General features: G+C 38.3%; 2 protein-coding genes across 2 annotated transcripts in view; one reads left to right on the top strand and one right to left on the bottom strand.

The window, feature by feature from the left end:
* The window catches only part of stx17 (syntaxin 17), a 100,292-nt gene extending 99,705 nt beyond the window's left edge, over nucleotides 1-587 (top strand). The window contains exon 8 of the mRNA XM_063043900.1: nucleotides 272-587. Within this exon, the coding sequence (XP_062899970.1) occupies nucleotides 272-520 (249 nt within the window). The 3' untranslated portion in view covers nucleotides 521-587. The remainder of the gene's footprint in view (nucleotides 1-271) is intronic.
* A 195-nt stretch (nucleotides 588-782) lies between these two features.
* Nucleotides 783-20,223, bottom strand: part of erp44 (endoplasmic reticulum protein 44) — an 89,088-nt gene continuing 69,647 nt past the window's right edge. Inside the window, exons 7-12 of the mRNA XM_063043899.1 lie at nucleotides 18,451-18,508; nucleotides 18,148-18,264; nucleotides 16,537-16,648; nucleotides 13,428-13,569; nucleotides 4,744-4,846; nucleotides 783-1,433 (exon numbers count right to left, since the gene is read on the bottom strand). Coding sequence (XP_062899969.1) covers nucleotides 1,329-1,433; nucleotides 4,744-4,846; nucleotides 13,428-13,569; nucleotides 16,537-16,648; nucleotides 18,148-18,264; nucleotides 18,451-18,508 — 637 coding nt within the window. The 3' untranslated portion in view covers nucleotides 783-1,328. The remainder of the gene's footprint in view (nucleotides 1,434-4,743; nucleotides 4,847-13,427; nucleotides 13,570-16,536; nucleotides 16,649-18,147; nucleotides 18,265-18,450; nucleotides 18,509-20,223) is intronic.

Here is a 20,223-nt window from a genome sequence, read left to right as displayed (position 1 = left end):
TGTTGAGGGAAATAGCAATTAAGAAAATAAAGGAGAAGTGACACACTGCTTGTCAAAAAAAAATCAATCTGTATTGTGATGGTCTCATGCAGTGAAACCAACTAGCATTGCTCTGTACATAGTAATCATCCATAGAACAGCTGCACTAAAGAAAGACTTACACTGATGGATTGGGTGGGACCGGCTCTTAAGACAGAAAGGAAAAAAAAAAAATCACAGTAACTGAATCTAGTTGTGTCTTTGTTAAAACTGTTTTTCATTGATTTTTCAGGCCGCTAAATATAAACTTGCACTGTTGCCTGTGGCAGGTGCTGTCATTGGTGGTGTGATTGGAGGGCCCATTGGTCTCCTGGCAGGCTTCAAAGTGGCAGGGGCTGCAGCTGCAGTTGGAGGAGGAATACTAGGCTTCACAGGAGGGAGAATGTTACTGAAGAAAAAGCAGCAGAAGATAGATCAGGAACTTGCACTTTCTACCAGCTGTGCAAATCTGAAGACTCAAGCTGAAAAAAAAACCAGCTGAATGCAGAAACTAGCTGAAGTGGCCTTGCAGAAAAAATTACTGAGAAAATTATTTTTTTTTAAAACAAGACTTGCCAGCTGTCAATATTATCCAACAGACAATCTTACTGAAAATGAAAGATCAGCATAATCAAAGATCAGCTGCTTTGAACTTTATTGATGTTCAATGATTAAATGTAATTTTGTATATTTTTAAGTGCATTCATAAAATATTTACTAATTGGAATGAAAATTGTATGATTATTGCTTGAACAAAATCTCTCAACCCATCATGGTAGGCCACTTACTTTATTTTTCCCCTCAGACTAGAGATGAGCACATTTTCTCGGTAATGGATACACAGTAATACCTCAAGCCACTCCCACATACATCGCAAGTTGTACATGAGCACTTGCCCTTCATTTAAAGAAAATTGCAATCAACAAAATGTGGAAACAGAACCCAAAGATGATTCCCTGTTGAATGGGACACTAAAATATGTAGCAAAGTTACTCCTGGCAAGTCCACACTGACGAATACAGAATATGGCCTTTTATTAGAAAAAGTTAGGACCTTCAACTGATCAGTGTTTTGTGGCATTTGGACATTCAACAGTTTTATTAAAACCTACAACAGATAACCACAGTACATCAACATATTCACAAGCCAGAGAAGCAAAGGAAAACAAAAACCCGCAATTGTCATCCATTTGTTTTCAGTTTTATCCAAAATAAAAACTGTACACACAGACTTATGAAAATATAGGCTTAGAATTTTTGCCTCATTAGGCAAAACTCTGATTTCTTGTCTTGTACAGTTCCTTCATAGATTTATAATTCATCTCTCTCTCTCTTAAGAATGGTATATCTGTGTTCACTTGGAGCCAATTTCTGGAATGAGCTTTCTGGAGGGTTGCTTGCAACTTCTTCACTGGGCTGTAGTAGGTTAGAATGAAAACAAAGATGTACATATGAATAGAGATGTTCTTTGTAGTAGAGTCCAACTGGTTAAAACCATCTTTAATCAAAGTTAGTGAATACCTAAAAACATCTAATCAAGAACTGCCAGAACTGTTAAATGAAGGAGGTAATGATCTCCTGGCAAGATTCACAGATATATCTTTGTTTGACAAATTACTTTTGGAATTAACTGATTAAGTTGTTCAATAAGGGGCTGACTAAATTAAAAGAACTGCAGTTATGTGTGGCTGAACCCATTTATTGATGATATATGTATGACCAAGCAAAACATTAAATGGCTGACTAGTCTATTCATGTTATAATTACTACCAAGAAACTTGGTCAGAAAAAACAAGTACAGTCCTAAATTTTGACAAGAATCTAAACTAGGAAGGTGAAAAGTTATTGAGCTCAGAGGACTTGTTTTTACAGGAAGTGCACAGAGACCACAGAAATCACTCCCAAAGGCCACATAATTATGTTCTGATTTATATAACTGGATACAGATTTTAATTTCACAAAAAATACTAATCATTTTTGCATTTTTAATTTAACAACCATTTCCTCAATGATTTTTCGAGCTTTTTAAAATCAGCCCTGGAAACAGTTTCTGGTCATCCAAATGATTAAATGAAAAAATCTGGTTTCTGGTCATCCCAATGATCAAAATATTGACAGTTCTACACCTAAAGTAATCATGTGCTACTGTTTCTTGTTAAAAAAAATCATTGCTTTCTCCAATTACTTTCAGCCACATTTATCCATTACTAAATAATTATACAGCTGAATGAGACTGTATTAACTTTTCATGGAAATCTGTTCCACGTGGAAGAAGTCACTTCTTTCAATTTCTGTGAAACTTTAAAACATAAAGCACAATAGCAAATTATTAAGTTGTTTGTTGTTCAGCAGTTTGTAGTTAAGAAAACATCTCTATATTCAACTCTATTAGAGGTAAAACATTGCAGCAAAACCACACAATTTCTGCACAGAATGGTAAAGTTCTCCCCCCAGCCCAAAAAAATATAACCTATCTCCTCCTGCATTTCTTTTATCACTTGAAATTGATTTAAGGTGACCAAGCATTAATAAAACAATTTTAAAGCTTTAGAAACGAATAAATATTTCACAAGTGCACCAGAATCTGCAAGCTGCACCTTAACTGTTTTGTCACACAATGAAAGGAGGTAACCTCAGCATCATTCTCCTTAGGAGAGGTGGGAAGACTTGTGTAGGGTCATTATTTAAAAAGGGGAAAATTACATGCTTTAAAGTTTGTCCACTCTTTGATGTCCTGTTCTATATTGTTCTCTATGCAGTGGTCCCCAACCACTGGGCCACGGACTGGTAGCAGGCCGCAAAGCATGTGCTACAGTGCCGTGAGGAAACGATATGAGTCAGCTGCATCTTTCCTCATTCCCTGTCATGCACTGTTGAACTTGAACATAGGGTTGCCAACTGTCCTGTATTTGTCGGGATATTCCGTATATTGGGCTAAATTGGTTTGTCCCATTGACCGCCCTTGTCCCGTATTTCCCGTGCTAAGGTAGAGTGTTCCTATGAAACCTTTCGTGCTGAAATGGCGTGAAGCGAAGAAGCAATTACCATTAATTTATATGGGAAAAATTTTTGAGCTTTTCCAGACCCAAAAAATAACCTAACAAATCATACCAAATAACACATCAAACCAAAAATAAGTAACACTAACAGATAGTAAAAGTAGGAATGATATGATAAATACACAGCCTATATAAAGTAAGCGTTGGCATGTGGCCAAGTGGTTAAGGCGTTCGTCTAGTGATTTGAAGGTCGCAAGTTCGAGCCTTGGCTGAGGCAGCGTGTGTGTCCTTGAGTAAGGCACTTAACCACATATTGCTCTGCGACGACACCGATGCCAAGCTGTTATCGGCCCTAGTGCCCTTCCCTTGGACAACATCTGTGGTGTGGGGAGGGGAGACTTGCAGCATGGGCAACTGCTGGTCTTCCATACAACCTTGCCCGGGCCTGCACCCTGGAAACCTTCCAAGGCGCAAATCCATGGTCTCATGGATAAATATAAATAAAAGTAGAAATAATTTATGTACAGTATAGTCAGGAAGATGAAGGCAAAGCCGATTTCTGGGGGGGGGAGAAAATTGGCACGTACGCGCATGCGCATATCATATGCGCACGTCACGGAAGGCTTCACGCGCAAGGCTTCATGGTCATGGTAGTCTTTCTTGGGGTAAAGTGTCCTGGGGTTTGACTGCTACTTTTGTCCCTTATTTCGGAGTGAGAAAGTTGGCAACCCTAACTAAAAGACATGTTGAGGTGAGTTTAACCCTACTTGAACACCCGCCCCCCCCCCCGCCCCCCAGATTGGCTGGCCTGCAAGAATATTGTCAATATTAAACTGGTTCGCGGTGCAAAAAAGGTTGGGGACCCCTGCTCTATGGCTCCCAATATCCTTATAGCTGCCATACAAGCAGTGTTTCATGACAGTGTTTGAGTGATAAGAAAAATTTATAATCAAAAAATTGCAGTTGAAAACCCATATGGTGAGAATAGGGCACCCAATGATGTCTATACTATGTTTGGTATCATAATTAAAAAAACAGAAATTTTAAAATCACAAAGCCTATTAATCTTTAAAAGGTTGATGAAATAATTAAATAAACAATTTGCCTATAAATGTGGTATCTTTTGATAGGGAATTAATAAAGTACATGGGAAATGTTAAGTTAATGCTTCTATCTCTAATAGTGAAAGATATCCAAATATATTTAGTTTCAATGCAGATTGTGGAATTTAAAAAGCAAATTGTTTGGATACTTATATTTTCAGGGGGCTTTCTAAAAGTTTTGCCAGTTGTGATTTCAGTCATACCTTTCCCACACTACGAACAAATGAGTAAACTTGAGGGTGTAGGGCAGTTTGAAGAGACATATTCTGATATGGCCCATGAGCAAATTGTTGGGTAATCATAGCCCTGAAAGTCTGTGTTGGCTTCTGTGTAGGTAGAATGTTAAACTTCTGCATAGGAAATTGTCTGGAAAAGGACTTCATAACTGCCAAACAAGTTAGTAAACCAGAGAATTATGTAGATTGGTGTAACACATTTTGATAAGAAAAAATGGGAGTGCTTAAATCTCAACCACAGCAGATTTAGTGTAATTCAGCAATTGCATGATTTAAATTTGCAACATTTTTAAATTAAGTATTTGGAATTCATCCCTTGATCATGTTAGCAACAGGTCTAACTCCTGTTGGGCATCAATTACTTTATCTTATCAGTACCGAACATTACCTGTCCAGGAGCTACATCGGTGGGGTCAGGACCATGGTGGAATTCCCTGTGTAACTTGCCAGAGTGCAGGTCCAATACAAACTGCTTCAGTGCACCTGGTGTACTGAAATTAAAAATAAAGGCAGTCAAATACCTGGGTTATGTACAGAGTATGAAAAGGGAAATAAAAACAGGTCATTTAAAAGTCAATCCTTATTGATTCTGTTTGTTGGGAAGCTCTTAACTAAAAGGGAGATGCAAGATAGAGCAGTTTGTTCCCCATGCTAGATACTGGAATTTTGGGTTTCTTTCTTCCCAAGAACACTACAGCAATGACACCCTATTGCTGGTGCACAATAATTCCCACCTGCAGCAGCTTTTCTGTATAGCAGTCAAAAAGCCTACATAATACAGACTTTACAAACACCAGTCAGATAGTTGATATTGACAGAAAACTTTCAAAACGTCCCTTAGCTTGGAGTAATTGCATTCATGCCACAGATCAACACTCAATGGAGATCAATTTAAATTTCATCTAAGATCATCTGTTGTCATCTACTGCAAAGGTTCTTAAAAAATGCAGCAATTTTATCTATAAAATGCCAAATTTGCTGTGATCTTAGGAACTACTGTTAATTGGTCTGCAAAATTCTGAAGAATACACTGGGCCTCCTGGTAAGCTACTAATACTAATTTATGGATGATCTAATTAACTCAATGGTACAGATACTGCTTTTAAAAATATACATTTTTTTTGTTGGCATATCCTCAACTTGGCATAACGTATGGTTGTATATCACAGGCATTCTCATTAACCTTGCAAATGATGGAATGCTACCAATGCATGATAAATAATTAAAAATAAAATACTTGCATACAATATTCAAATCCAAGTAACATATGGGGAGTTACAAACTGCTAATATTTCTGGTCAATTATTGTCTGAATGAGGAAAAGTTAGAGGCTGTTTTAAGATGGAGAAAAAAATTGAAGTAGAACAAGGTTGGGAGAGCAAGAGAGATCAATTAACTTAACAAGTGTTGGTGACATCAATGAATGAAGGTGATAAAAGTTTGAATAAATAATTTATCTGGAGGAGATGAAGTAACTGATGCTAGAATATAGTCAAGAGGCATCTCTGGAAGGAGAAACAGTTAATATTTCAAGTTGATGTCCTTTCATTTCAACTTTTTTTCTCTCCAAAGATGCTGCTGGACTAGCTGAATATCTTCACCATTTTTTAAAATGATTTCAACATCTGTAATGAAAATAGTGTAAATGCTCCAAGTCCTGTGGAAAGAGAAATAATTAACAACCCATTAGAATAATCTTCCATCAGAGCAAGAAGAGTTCAAAAACATTCACATTTTATGCTGCAAAGGGGGAAAGGGACGTAGAATAAAAATGCTGATAAGTCATAGACAAAAAAATGGATGATACATTAGATTGCTGTTGGTTGAGAGTGGTGAATGCTTGTTAATAGCAGTTAATCTGGAGGAAGTTTTAAAATGGAGGAACAGAGGACAAAAGGAAAAAAAATGCTGGAAAAGTCTAGCAAGTCAAGCAGGATGCTGGAAGAGAAACATTTAAATTTTGTAGGTTGATAATATTTTTTTTTACATCAGACCTAACCCAAACTAGAAAGTCTAGTTATTTGAAATTGTGGAACTCAAATGTTCAGTCTTGAGGGCTGCTGTGGTCTAGGGAACCGACTAGAGAGCAGGCTATTCTGGACTGGGTTTTGAGCAATGAGGAAGGGTTAATTAGCGATCTTGTCGTGAGAGGCCCCTTGGGTAAGAGTGACCATAATATGGTGGAATTCTTCATTAACATGGAGAGTGACGTAGTTAATTCAGAAACAAAGGTTCTGAACTTAAAGAGGGGTAACTTTGAAGGTATGAGACATGAATTAGCTAAGATAGACTGGCAAATGACACTTCAAGGATTGACGGTGGATATGCAATGGCAGGCATTTAAAGGTTGCATGGATGAACTACAACAATTGTTCATCCCAGTTTGGCAAAAGAATAAATCAAGGAAGGTAGTGCACCCGTGGCTGACAAGAGAAATTAGGGATAGTATCAATTCCAAAGAAGTAGCATACAAATTAGCCAGAGAAAGTGGCTCACCTGAGGACTGGGAGAAATTCAGAGTTCAGCAGAGGAGGACAAAGGGCTTAATTAGGAAGGGGAAAAAAGATTATGAGAGAAAACTGGCAGAGAACATAAAAACGGACTGTAAAAGCTTTTATAGATATGTAAAAAGGAAAAGACTGATAAAGACAAATGTAGGTCCCCTGCAAACAGAAACAGGTGAATTGATTATGGGGAGCAAGGACATGGCAGACCAATTGAATAATTACTTTGGTTCTGTCTTCACTAAGGAGGACATAAATAATCTTCCAGAAATAGTAAGGGACAGAGGGTCCAGTGAGATGGAGGAACTGAGCGAAATACATGTTAGTAGGGAAGTGGTGTTAGGTAAATTGAAGGGATTGAAGGCAGATAAATCCCCAGGGCCAGATGGTCTGCATCCCAGAGTGCTTAAGGAAGTGGCCCAAGAAATAGTGGATGCATTAGTGATAATTTTTCAAAACTCGTTAGATTCTGGACTAGTTCCTGAGGATTGGAGGGTGGCTAATGTAACCCCACTTTTTAAAAAAGGAGGGAGAGAGAAACCGGGGAATTATAGGCCGGTTAGCCTAACGTCGGTGGTGGGGAAACTGCTGGAGTCAGTTATCAAGGATGTGATAACAGCACATTTGGAAAGCGGTGAAATGATCGGACAAAGTCAGCATGGATTTGTGAAAGGAAAATCATGTCTGACGAATCTCATAGAATTTTTTGAGGATGTAACTAGTAGAGTGGATAGGGGAGAACCAGTGGATGTGGTATATTTGGATTTTCAAAAGGCTTTTGACAAGGTCCCACACAGGAGATTAGTGTGCAAACTTAAAGCACATGGTATTGGGGGTAAGGTATTGGTGTGGGTGGAGAATTGGTTAGCAGACAGGAAGCAAAGAGTGGGAATAAATGGGACCTTTTCAGAATGGCAGGCGGTGACTAGTGGGGTACCGCAAGGCTCAGTGCTGGGACCCCAGTTGTTTACAATATATATTAATGACTTGGATGAGGGAATTAAATGCAGCATCTCCAAGTTTGCGGATGACACGAAGCTGGGTGGCAGTGTTAGCAGTGAGGAGGATGCTAAGAGGATGCAGGGTGACTTGGATAGGTTGGGTGAGTGGGCAAACTCATGGCAGATGCAATTTAATGTGGATAAATGTGAAGTTATCCACTTTGGTGGCAAAAATAGGAAAACAGATTATTATCTGAATGGTGGCCGATTAGGAAAAGGGGAGGTGCAACGAGACCTGGGTGTCATTATACACCAGTCATTGAAAGTGGGCATGCAGGTACAGCAGGCGGTGAAAAAGGCGAACGGTATGCTGGCATTTATAGCGAGAGGATTCGAGTACAGGAGCAGGGAGGTACTACTGCAGTTGTACAAGGCCTTGGTGAGACCACACCTGGAGTATTGTGTGCAGTTTTGGTCCCCTAATCTGAGGAAAGACATCCTTGCCATAGAGGGAGTACAAAGAAGGTTCACCAGATTGATTCCTGGGATGGCAGGTCTTTCATATGAAGAAAGACTGGATGAACTGGGCTTGTACTCGTTGGAATTTAGAAGATTGAGGGGGGATCTGATTGAAACGTATAAGATCCTAAAGGGATTGGACAGGCTAGATGCGGGAAGATTGTTCCCGATGTTGGGGAGGTCTAGAACGAGGGGTCACAGTTTGAGGATAGAGGGGAAGCCTTTTAGGACCGAGGTTAGGAAAAACTTCTTCACACAGAGAGTGGTGAATCTGTGGAATTCTCTGCCACAGCAAACTGTTGAGGCCAGTTCATTAGCTATGTTTAAAAGGAAGTTAGATATGGCCCTTGTGGCTACAGGGGTCACGGGGTATGGAGGGAAGGCTGGGTTCTGAGTTGGATGATCAGCCATGATCATAATAAATGGCGGTGCAGGCTCGAAGGGCCGAATGGCCTACTCCTGCACCTATTTTCTATGTTTCTATGTTTCTATGAAAAGATGAGATACAGTTCCTCCAGATTACATTAGGGTTCAATGGAACTGTGAAAACAGACAAGAATGCAAGTGGGGTGGCTAATTAAAGAGAAAGGCAGCTGGAAACCTAGTTACTCCTGCCAAAAGAATGGCGGTGTTCCAAAAAAATAACCCGGAGTTTGATACAGTATGAGAGGGGATTATGTTCCTAGAAGATGGAACATAGAGACTTTCCATAACTCAGAGCCAAGTCATCTGAGAGTTGAAACAGGTGTCATTACTCCCCCTCCCCCACACACAAATTTCATAAGCATTTCTGGGATATTCCAAGAATTTTGGTAGTGCTTGGTGATTTGTGAATTTTATAAGAGGTATTTTGTTACCCAAACTACTTTTTAAACATGTCAGCTGTACACAGTAAACTGTTTTGTGACAACTAAATCCAAGAACTTTATCTTGGAAATCGTACTTGGGTTTCAAGAGGGAGGTAAAGGTAGATGCATCTCTTGTGGATGCACTGGAAGATGTCCTGGGGAGTGATTTTGGTGGAAGAGGAAGTAGGAATTGGAGGGAATGGTTTGTTCAGAACACTGAAAGTGGAGGGAAGTTGAATCTTGTGGCAGCTTCTCAATGAGGATGCTGGAAGCTAGTGTGACAAGTGTAATCAGTAATGTGACAGAAAAGCTAGAACATTTCCTCCAGGCAGATGAGCTGCTATGCCGAATCCTTTTCCAGATCAGCATTCCATTTGTTCTCTTTACCTCTCCCCCACTTCTGTGATTTTAAACATGTTTAATAGCTTTTCTTAGTTTAGATGAAAGATCACATGAAATTGTCTTTAGTATTCTCCATGGTGTCTAAAGTTCCAAGTAATTCTAGCAATGTTTTACTTCAAATTTCCTTTTCAAGTGAAGATGGATTTATAGTGACAAGTTTAAAACCAATTTTCAAAACAAAAGGCAAAGGAAAAATTAGTAAAATCTCTCTAGCAGCCAACAGATAGAAATTGGGAGTAGGAAGCTTGATTAATCTTCCTCTATCTAATCAGGGAATATTCCAGTTGCAGTCATGTAGCAGTACACTGAAGGCTACATATTGAATTCTGGTTAATTGGGATTGGGGCAGATGCTTATTTGGGACAACTCTTAAAGGACAGACACTAATCAAGGAAATAGCTGGGATTCCCTTTGTTTATTTGGGACAGTAGGCAACTTAATTGCGACAGGAGACTGATGCCAAACAGTTTTTAACTAGCTTCAGTCACATGCACTTGTTTGGCCATTAGACCCTTCACTGTGCTTAGAACAGAGTGTTTTTAAATAGCATAGTTGTATGTGCTCGTGTAATATTATCCATTTGGGCTGACGAACGACAATTCAAAAAAGTGATTTTCTTTTACAGATTTTGTTTTTTATTTCAACTTTGAAAGATTATGACACAAATTCATGAGTGCCATTCCATCATGACTAATTTATTATCCCTCTCAATCCCATTCTCCTGCCTTGTTCCCATAACCTTTGATGCCCTGATTAATCAAGAACCTATCAAACTCTGCCTTAAATATACCCAATGACATGGCCTGCACAGATTCACTACCCTCTGGCTAAAGTCAGTTGTTCTAAATGGATGTCCCACAATTGAGGCTGTGCCCTCTGTCCTAGACTCGCCACTATAGGAAACATCTTCTCCATGTCCTCTCTATCCAAGCCTTTTAATATTCAATAGGTTTCAATGACCCCTCCCATTTCATCCTTCTAAATTCTGGTGAGTACAGGCCCAGAGCCACACACTCCTCATATGCTACCTCTTTCATTCTTGGGATAACTCTCCTCTGGACCCTCTTCACTGCTAGCACATCTCATCCTGGATAAGGGCTCCAAAACTGCTCACAGTACTCCACGCGAGGTCTGTCCAATGCCTCAGAAAGGCTCGGCGTGACATCCTCTCCAAATGAATGCTAATATTGCATTTTCCTTCCTTACCACAAACTCAATGGAATACAACGTTGGTAAATGCGAGATCATCCACTTCGGAAGGAATAGTGGAAGAGCAGATTATTATTTAAATACTGAAAGATTGCAGCATGCTGTTGTGCAGAGGGACTTGGGAGTGCCTGTTCATGAATCACAAAACGTTGGCTTGCAGTACAACAAGTTAGTAAGGCAAACGGAATGTTGGCCTTCATTGCTAGAGGGATTGAATTCAAGAGCAGGGAGGTCATGCTGCAACAGGGTACTGGTGAGGCCGCACCTGGAGTACTGTGTGCAGTTCTGGTCTCCATACTTGAGGAAGGATATACTAGCTTTGGAGGCAGTGCAGAGGAGGTTCACCAAGTTGATTCCAGGGATGAAGGGGTTCACCTATGAGAGATCGAGTCACCTAGGACTATACTCTCTGGAGTTCAGAAGAATGAGAGGGGATCTTATAGAAACATACAAAATTTTGAAAGGGATAGATAAGATAGAAGTAGGAAAGTTGTTTCCATTGGTAGGTGAGACTAGAACTAGGGGACATTGCCTCAAGATTCAGGGGAGAAGATCTAGGACAGAGATGAAGAGAAATTGTTTTTCCCCAGAGAGTAGTAAATCTGTGGAATTCTCTGCCCAGGGAAGCAGTTGAGGCTTCCTCACTAAATATATTTAAGAGACAGTTAGATAGATTTTTACATAGTAAAGGAATTAAGAGTTATGGGGAAAAGGCAGGTAGATGGAGCTGAGTTTACAGACAGATCATCCATGATCTTATTGAAAGGTGGGGCAGGCTCAATGGGCTGGATGGCCTACTCCTGCTCCTACTTTTTTTTATGTTCTTATGTTCTTTGTTCAACCTGTTGGTTAACCTTTAAGGAATCCTGCATGAGGACTCCCAAAGCCCTTTGCACCAACGTTTTTAGTTTTCTCCCCGCTTAGAAAATAGTCCATGCCTTTATTTCTTCTGCCAAAGTGCACAACCACACACTTCTCTACATAATATTCCATCTGACACACATTTGCCCATTCCCCAATCTGTCTCAAGTCCCTTTGCAGACACCTTGCTCCCTCAACACCATCAACCCCTCCACTTATCTTTGTATCATATGCAAACTCGGCCACAAAGCCATCAATTCCTTCATCCAGATCATTGACATATAATATGAAAAGCTGTCCCAACACTAAACCCTGCAGCACACCATTAGTTACCAACAGCCAACCAGAAAAGATCCTCTTTAATCACACTCTGCCTCCTGCCAGTCAGCCAATCTTTTATCCATGCTAGTACCTTTCCCGTAGTACCATGGGCTCTTATCTTGTTAAGGAGCCTCATATATGGCACCTTGTCAAAGGCCTTCTGTAATCAGAACAACATCCCTAACTCTCCTTTGTCTATTTTACCTGTTACTTCCTCAAAGAATTCCAACAGGTTTGTCAGGCAAGAACTTCCCCTTTAGAAAACCATGCTGAGTTTTCTACTTTATCATGTGCCCCCAAGTACCCTGAAACCCCATCCTTAATAATAGGCTCCAATATCTTCCCAAACAGGCTAACTGACCTATAAATTCCTTTCTTCTGCCTCTTTCCTTCCCTTAAGAGTGGAGTGGCATTTGCAATTTTCCATTCCTCAGGAACCATTCCAGAATCTAATGGTTCTTGAAAGATCATTACTAATACCTCTACAATTTCTTCAGCTACCTCTTTCAGAACCCTATATTATCTACACTAGGTAACGCACTGATTTTGTTCATTTACAGTCACAGTCAATACATGGTAGTATTCATTGGAAGAATTTCTTTGTTGATAACTATTAGGAACTAATGCAGTTTTACAGTATTGTAGTAGTATTGTTAGTGTCCCAATTTCATTTTAGGGTCTGTGTTTCATTTAATCACAATTTGTTATTCAGTTGAACAGTTGTTTCTTCTTTATATCTTTTTAACTATTTTCACAAAACTTCAGATAATTAGGGCAGGTGCTCAACTCCACCAAAATGTACTGGTCCCAATTAACTGGAATTGACTATACTTTGTTTAATCAAGACCACTGGGACAGGAATTTCGATCAAAGCTCCCTCAAATATCTACACATCATGATATCCTTGACGAACAATTCATGAACACTCATTATTTCTGATCTACAAAAAAAATTGAGCAAATTGTACTTGAAATTATTAATTTAACAAATATTAAATTGAATTGCAACAACTTCTAGCCAGTTCAAGTTCAAATCTTTAATACAAAAATTTAGCAGTTAATTTCTTCTCCAATAAGGCCAGAAAGGAGGCCGTCATTCTTAACTTTGGATAGTAATGTGAGTTACAAAGATTGTTTCTCTTGTAATTAAACTATTTTCATTGATAAACTGCAAGAGTTTAATAAATATAATCAATATCTCTAAATAATGACTAAAATTGCTGAGTGTCAATGAATTTGCAAGTTAAATTTTCCAAGTTATGATACAAATCTTGTTCCTACAGAAATTCTAATGACAGGGTTCAAAGTGGAAATATGGAAATTATTTTTAGTACCATAATGGTAAAACAAAGATTGTGAAATAAAATATTGCAATTCAGCAATAATAATTAAGACTTGAGAAATACCAGTGAACATTTTTCTTTAAATTTTCAAAATATAAACTTCCACAAGGAGCAGTTATACTTACTCTATGTCTTTAAAGTCTGGAAAGACATACATATGCCTAAAACTGTCAATAGCGATAACTGGACAGTCTTCAGGAGTCTTGTGTATATGTAGGAGAGGGTGACGAAACTTGTCACAGTCAGCGTGCAGGAAGTTTATTGTACCTAAATGATTTAATCATGGGTTAGCAGCATGAAGTTCTTTGGCTGAATCAAGTTAGTGAGTGAAGTGCATTTACATACACTTGACAGCTTTTCAAACATTCCTATAAAAGTTTTAGTACTGTTCTCAAAGCTTTTAATGACAACACTTAGCCTGGCCAATGTTTCATTTATATAATATTTGATAGTTTGCCTTCGTTTAAATGTGAAAGAATACATACAGATTACTATGTTTGATTATTTTCCCCATTAAGTGTGCATGGAGACTAGTTAAAGATTCACTAAACATATGGCCAGTATTATACAATTCAGGATCAAGTTTAAACACTGGATTGAACCAGCAATTATTGTCAAAATAACATTTAAAATTTCTTTGCTTATAAGCATATTTTCAAAAATTAAATAAGACAACACATAATAACTATTACTGGCTGGGCTATACAACTTGGTTAAAAGTTATAGGTATTTCTGTTGATAAGAAAATTTTACTACTCTGGAAATCCCTTAAAGAGTGGTCAATATTGGTTTTCATTTTTTGTGGAACATTTTATCAATCTTGAAGAGCTTTTGATAAGCTTTCTATTTTCCATTGACAATATTTTAATGTTAACATTTTATTCAGTGACTGAAGGTTTGCACTAGCAAGGGAAAATCTATTACCATGATAATTGAACTACAGTTTCAGTCAGCTTCAATAGTTAAACAAAATTGACAACACCTTTTACAAACTTATGCACTACTATGCTTAGCTTCTAAATATATTAATGACATACATGACCTTTGTAGAACTTAAGTAACTGATCCAGCCATTGAAATTGGTTACATCTCAACTATTCCCATCCGTTAACCAGGCAGAGCGATATAATCAGTCCCAAGGACCCATCAGTCTTTACAATGTATAACATGTTTCTGAGGAAACCTATGCGAGGTAGAAAAATCTGTCCAGCTGAAACAGTGACCAACTCTAATCAAGTAGCCCTGTAGGTTACAGTATCTCAGTCTTCATTCACATACTTTTTTTTTAAAAACATAAAGGGTTTTTAATCTTAAACCAAACCATACTCCAAGTATTAAATACATTGGCTGTGAATTGCTATTTAAGGCAGCCAGCCACTCCTGACTTCCCTAGATGTCAAAAATTCACAAGGCCATTTCTAAATATTGGTAATATTCAAATATACAAATTAGAAAAAATAACTGCAGTGGATTTTCTTTAAAGATGTACTATTGGCTCAAGTACTTTAAGATAGAAGTCATTAAAATGCACACAATGTTTTTGATAAAATATTCTGTTGATAAAATGTACTTTGCCTACATAAAAATACATGAAGAGCTTGTGAATGTTTGCACAAAGTGAGATAATCTAATTACCTGTCTCGATTACTTCCTTTCATTTAATCTTTTGGTCCAAACTTAAAGTTAGTCACCGTGCTGGATTAGGAACCCCCATTGCCTCCCCCCCCCCACCCCCACAACTTAATTTCATGTTTCCCGTCCCAGTTTTATGTAATCATAGACCACTTCTTAGGATGCTCCAGATTCTAATACTTGAAAACTGACAGGAAGATGAAGCATCAGCTGTTGTTTTAGGAAACAGAAGACAATGCCCAATAGCCTATTTCTGTGCTCCTGCTTAAGTGCTGCAGTTTTACTTCCTCTAGTTTATTCCCATGAAACTGGTGAACAGTGAATGTCTCTGGATCCCTCAGTAAGGAGTCAAGTATTTTGGGGAGTGAGCAAGGAAGTGGTGTTGAGGCCAAAATCAGATCAGTCATGACTCCACTAATGGCAGAGCAGGCTCAGAACCTACTCCTGCTCTTTACATTAGCCAAAATTTTTTAACAATTCTGTCAGGCACAATGCCCTCCTTCACCAAAAGATCACCACCTTCATTTCTTGCATATCCAAATCCCACCTCCAACTTTTTCCCTTTTGAAAATCCTACTCATCTCTCAATACTGAGAAAGTTTTATCAAAGTAACAAAGCAACATGGTTAAAAAGCTGTTTGCTGCCCTTCACTTTTCACTTGGCTGCAGCTGCACCACACAACTTTCTTTCCGTACCTCTCCATAGCAACTTCCTCACTGCCTCCATGCTTATGTAATCATAATCAGAGAACACTCCGCAATGGCTTTTCTTGTCAGTCTTGCACCATTACCAGTGTCCCCAAGGATCCATTCTTGACCCTTACTTCTTATCTAATTTCAATTCCCTGGCAAAATTATATGGAAAAGTAGAATCAATTTCTACTTGAATGCTGTTTAAATATCATCTTCCTGCATTGGGAAGGCCAAAGTCTTTGAGTTTGGTCTCTACTGCTCAATTCTCTAGCCATGGAATCTGATTTTCTTCTCACCATAGCCCCAGACTGAACTGGACTGCTTGCATTTAATCGACTGACAAGGTATTTCTGGTTGGGCTCCCTAATTCAATACCAGTTTCAGATCTAGAGGTCCAGTACTCGAGATCTTTCTCACAAGAAGTCTTGCTTATCCATGATCTCATATACTTAAGCTAGTAATATCACCAAATTAAGCAATACCTCAATTTAAAAATTCTCATCCTTGCTTTGTCCTTGCCCTTAAATATTTTGTCTCTTCATTCATGCTTGTCTCTTCTTTTTGGTCTCCAAGTACCCTGGCAGTCATCAGAAGTGGTAGATGTACCCAGCTGCCAAAGCTCCAAGCTCAAGAATTCACTCCTTAAATCCTTCTGCCTCTCCATCTTTCTTCCTTGGAAATATTCCTCAAGATGTACATCAGACCATAACTTTAATCATTTTTAATTTCTCAAGTTAAAGCTTGCATGGTGCCACTCTAAAGTGGGGCTCAAACTTTCATAATTTTAAGCTGTCATGTCAGTGTGACCGTTATTCAATGAACATATGGATCACAAGTAAATCAAGTGCTTAAATTTGCTGCATAGCAGAGTAACTAATGCATTAGTATGGCGGGGGGGGGGGAATTCACCTTTTTCACTGATCAACTGGCGTGCAGTTTCATGCTGAAATTTTTCCAAGCTTTCAGTGTCCTCTTTCAAGTGGAACAGTATAAGGAATGGTAGACCCTCTTCAGTTAACTCCTAAAAAAATTAAAATAACATTAAAATAATCAGACAAAACTAGTGAAATAAACAGTCTTAAATTCATTCAAATTCAGTCACATTGGGACACTTAAAAAGAGCAAGATTTTATAAAGAAAACCCAGTGAGAGCTCTCCCCGCCCCCCCACCACTCTTTGCATCTGAGCTGCTACACAAAATTAAATGCAATTTCAGTCCTAATAAACACAATAGTTTATTCCTAATATTTAACACCGAGTACCATAGTAATTTTGAATTGTTCATTTGATAAACTTGTTATTCAAAGCTTTTGTCAAAGCTTTTCTGTACCTTCTAAAACTGCAGTGACCATCAGCACCGCGAATATAACACGTCTATAATCATTCCTGTTGTGGATGTATACACCACGATAAGTATGCATGAAATAAGAGTAAGTCATTAAGCACTTTAAGCTGGGTCCAACATTTAGTAAGAATGCTGTACTAATCTCACACCCCTCGATGTCTTAAAAACAAAACTTTATCCTTAATATATTAATATATTTAACAACTGAGCTTTTTTCTTGGATGGTGAATTCCAACAGGGTGAAGAAATTTCTAGTTCTGAAAGACCCTTCTTCCCTTATTTAGAAACTGTGCCCTTGTTCTAGGCTACTCTTTTCTAATCTTGAAAGACACCATTGAATGGAAAAGGATTGAATTATGAAAATTCCAAATTTGAGAGCAAGAAGAAAATAAATCTGAAATATCAGCCACGCATCTCATTCTAAGTTCCACAATACAGGTAGAAATATGGATATAATCAACTGAAATGCCTGTTTGATCATAGTCATTGTCTAAGAGAAATCAAAAGAGCAAGATTAAAATTGAGATAATTAGGTAATTTGATGTAGCAGTATATTTATCATATAGATTGGTTTGCCCTGAAATTTCAACAGCACATAGATCCAATCATAAAAAAACTTAAGACAAATACACTGTTAAAAGTGTCCTGACTGGCCGCATCATAGACTGGTACCGAATTTGAACATGTGGAAATATAATCAGGTGGGCACCTCACGCTCCACCTTTGGTATTATCTACAGGAAATACTGCCTCAAAGAGCAGTTCTCCACCATCCATGCCACCAATGAACAGGATTTGAAGCCTGAAGCTCTTCATCACCAGGTTCAAGAGCAGCTACTTCTCTTCAACTATTTGGTTCTTGAACTGATTAGCAAAACACTAATCACTACAGTTTAGCAACAGTATGACCATTTCAATCACCTTGCACTAAACTGGACTTTATTCTAATTGTGTTCTCTTGTGCAAACTTGTATACAATTTACGTTTGTTTTTTTTATGAATGCTATTTGATGCGATGTGCCTGTGATACTGCTGCAAGTTTTTCACTGCACCTGTACATATGATGATAAACTCAACTTTGAGACCCAAATGTAGATTACAATGTATTCCAAGGAAATTTATGACACATAATAGAAACTCCATATTTTGTCAGAGCACTACATACAGTACGCTTACCTCCCCATTTTCGAAAGTGATTTCTCTAACCAATGGAACACATTTATCTTGAGTCCAGGCAAATGAGAGGTCAAAGTTGGTTAATGAACCCAAATATACCATGTCAGGGATATTCTCCTAGAGTAAAAAAAAAGTATACATTAAACTCATCGCCAAATAAAGTGATAGGCTGAAGCATTCAGCTTAACTGAACTATGAAACAGTTTCTGAATAATTGTCAAAAAAATTAACTAAAACAGAATTTTGTGCAAGCATAAGCTGAATAACTAGAAATAATTACTGATAAGAGGCCTAGGAACCTACCCCAGGTGGTTTGTAAATTATGTTGTCACCACTGTATCTCTCTGGTTTTGCAACACTCCTAAAAAAAAGGAATTAGAGCAATCAGGGTGTATATCAATCACAGTAAATCTAATGTTTTATTCAAATTTAGTCAGAAACCACTTGTGAACAGTTATCTGATTTATACCGTATAAAGCAGAGTCCAATCAATCTCATGATTAAGATAATGGTTTAATGGAAAAATTAATGAAAAATGTATTAGTTTATCCAGAAGCAAATATTTTCTCTGAAACTTAGAATACTGCCTATATTTCCAAATCTGATCATACTGCGAAGTGAACATCACGGAATTACATGTACAACTACATGAACTGTGTATCTTGTGGTATTACATATCAAGTGAAACACCATTTAATACCAAATCAGAAAATTAAGAACAATGCCAGCTTTTCAAAACGACATGTTTTGGAACCTAATTCTTTTTTAGTATAATAACATTTATAGTATGTTAAAAAAAATAATTGACAGAGACTGAAATTTACAACCACTTCCACTCCCCATTGCCTTTTGAATTTTGTCACCACCCTTTTAAAAATTATTCCACATTATAGAAACTAGGTAAAAACCCAACTGCTTCAATCTTAATGATAAAGTTATGTCCTCCCACTAACAACACAATTGCACAGAATATGAATATTTTTGATTTGTCTCATTACATCCTCAATGTTTTTTGATAACCATGGTTCTCCTTTTTTTGACAGATTTTTTGTAAATGTCCTTCAGAAACAAAGTAAAATGATGTAAAACATGTCAAACCAACTTTCTTGGATGCTGTAAAGCTGAGATAGACAGTCAGAAACTCCAACAAACTCTCTCATTAAGTGGAAGGTTCCCTGTTTTGATGTGCTCAGGTGCCATATAGTGTTAGCATCAGAAAAAAAAGGAAATTGATTATGTTTGGGAAAACACATAGGGTTGATTTTCATCCTGAATCACTCAGAAAATCTATACGTGTATTTCCTGACAGCAGCTGCCTACAGAGTCCACAGCTGCCATGTAATTGCTGTATTCAGCGTTGGGAACCAACTCTGCTCTTAAAACACATTGTGGTCGAGCAACATACAAGGCTACAATGGAGGCAAGATAGAACAGATAGGGTCATCCAGGTGCAATAGTTTGGTCTGCTGAGCATCTGTGATTTGAATTGCTGAAGCCAATTAAGGGGCCAGAGACTGAAACATCCTGAACTGAAGGGAAACTCTACAGATTTTCCAGAGTTTATTCCCCGTTTTACTGAGAATTATAAATACAAGGCATCAGTCACACCTGTAAACCATAACTTGTCAGTAAATGTGGATATCCCTTAATGACTGATAGATGCTGAGCATATGCTAGTGACATAGAAAGGCCCATCAAAGTTTCCCATGTCACTGATCATCTCCACATATTCTGGCACGAACACAGCATGCCCACTATGCTCATCAGAACACAGCATGACAAGCAACAAAATATCAACAGCAAAACAAGCCCAGTTCTTCCATCCCACACACATACAAGAATCCTCTAATCCCAAGGCAGCCAATCTTCTTCAGCCTCCGGAGGACTCAGACATTGGGCTTCGAGTTTTCCAGCAGACCCTGAGATTCAGAGACTTGGGGCTCTGATTTATAGACATCATATACAACCACAGGACCCACCAATCACTGAACACAAGGCTCTGGAACTTGCTGACCCCGCTGGGGCGGGGGGCGGTGGAAGAAAAATGATCAGCCCTCATCCACAGCTCTGCCAGAC

The sequence above is a fragment of the Mobula hypostoma genome, chromosome 3, assembly GCF_963921235.1.
Source record: "Mobula hypostoma chromosome 3, sMobHyp1.1, whole genome shotgun sequence".
NCBI classification, from domain to species: Eukaryota; Metazoa; Chordata; class Chondrichthyes; order Myliobatiformes; family Myliobatidae; genus Mobula; species Mobula hypostoma.
This window is presented reverse-complemented; position numbering and strand designations above follow the sequence as displayed.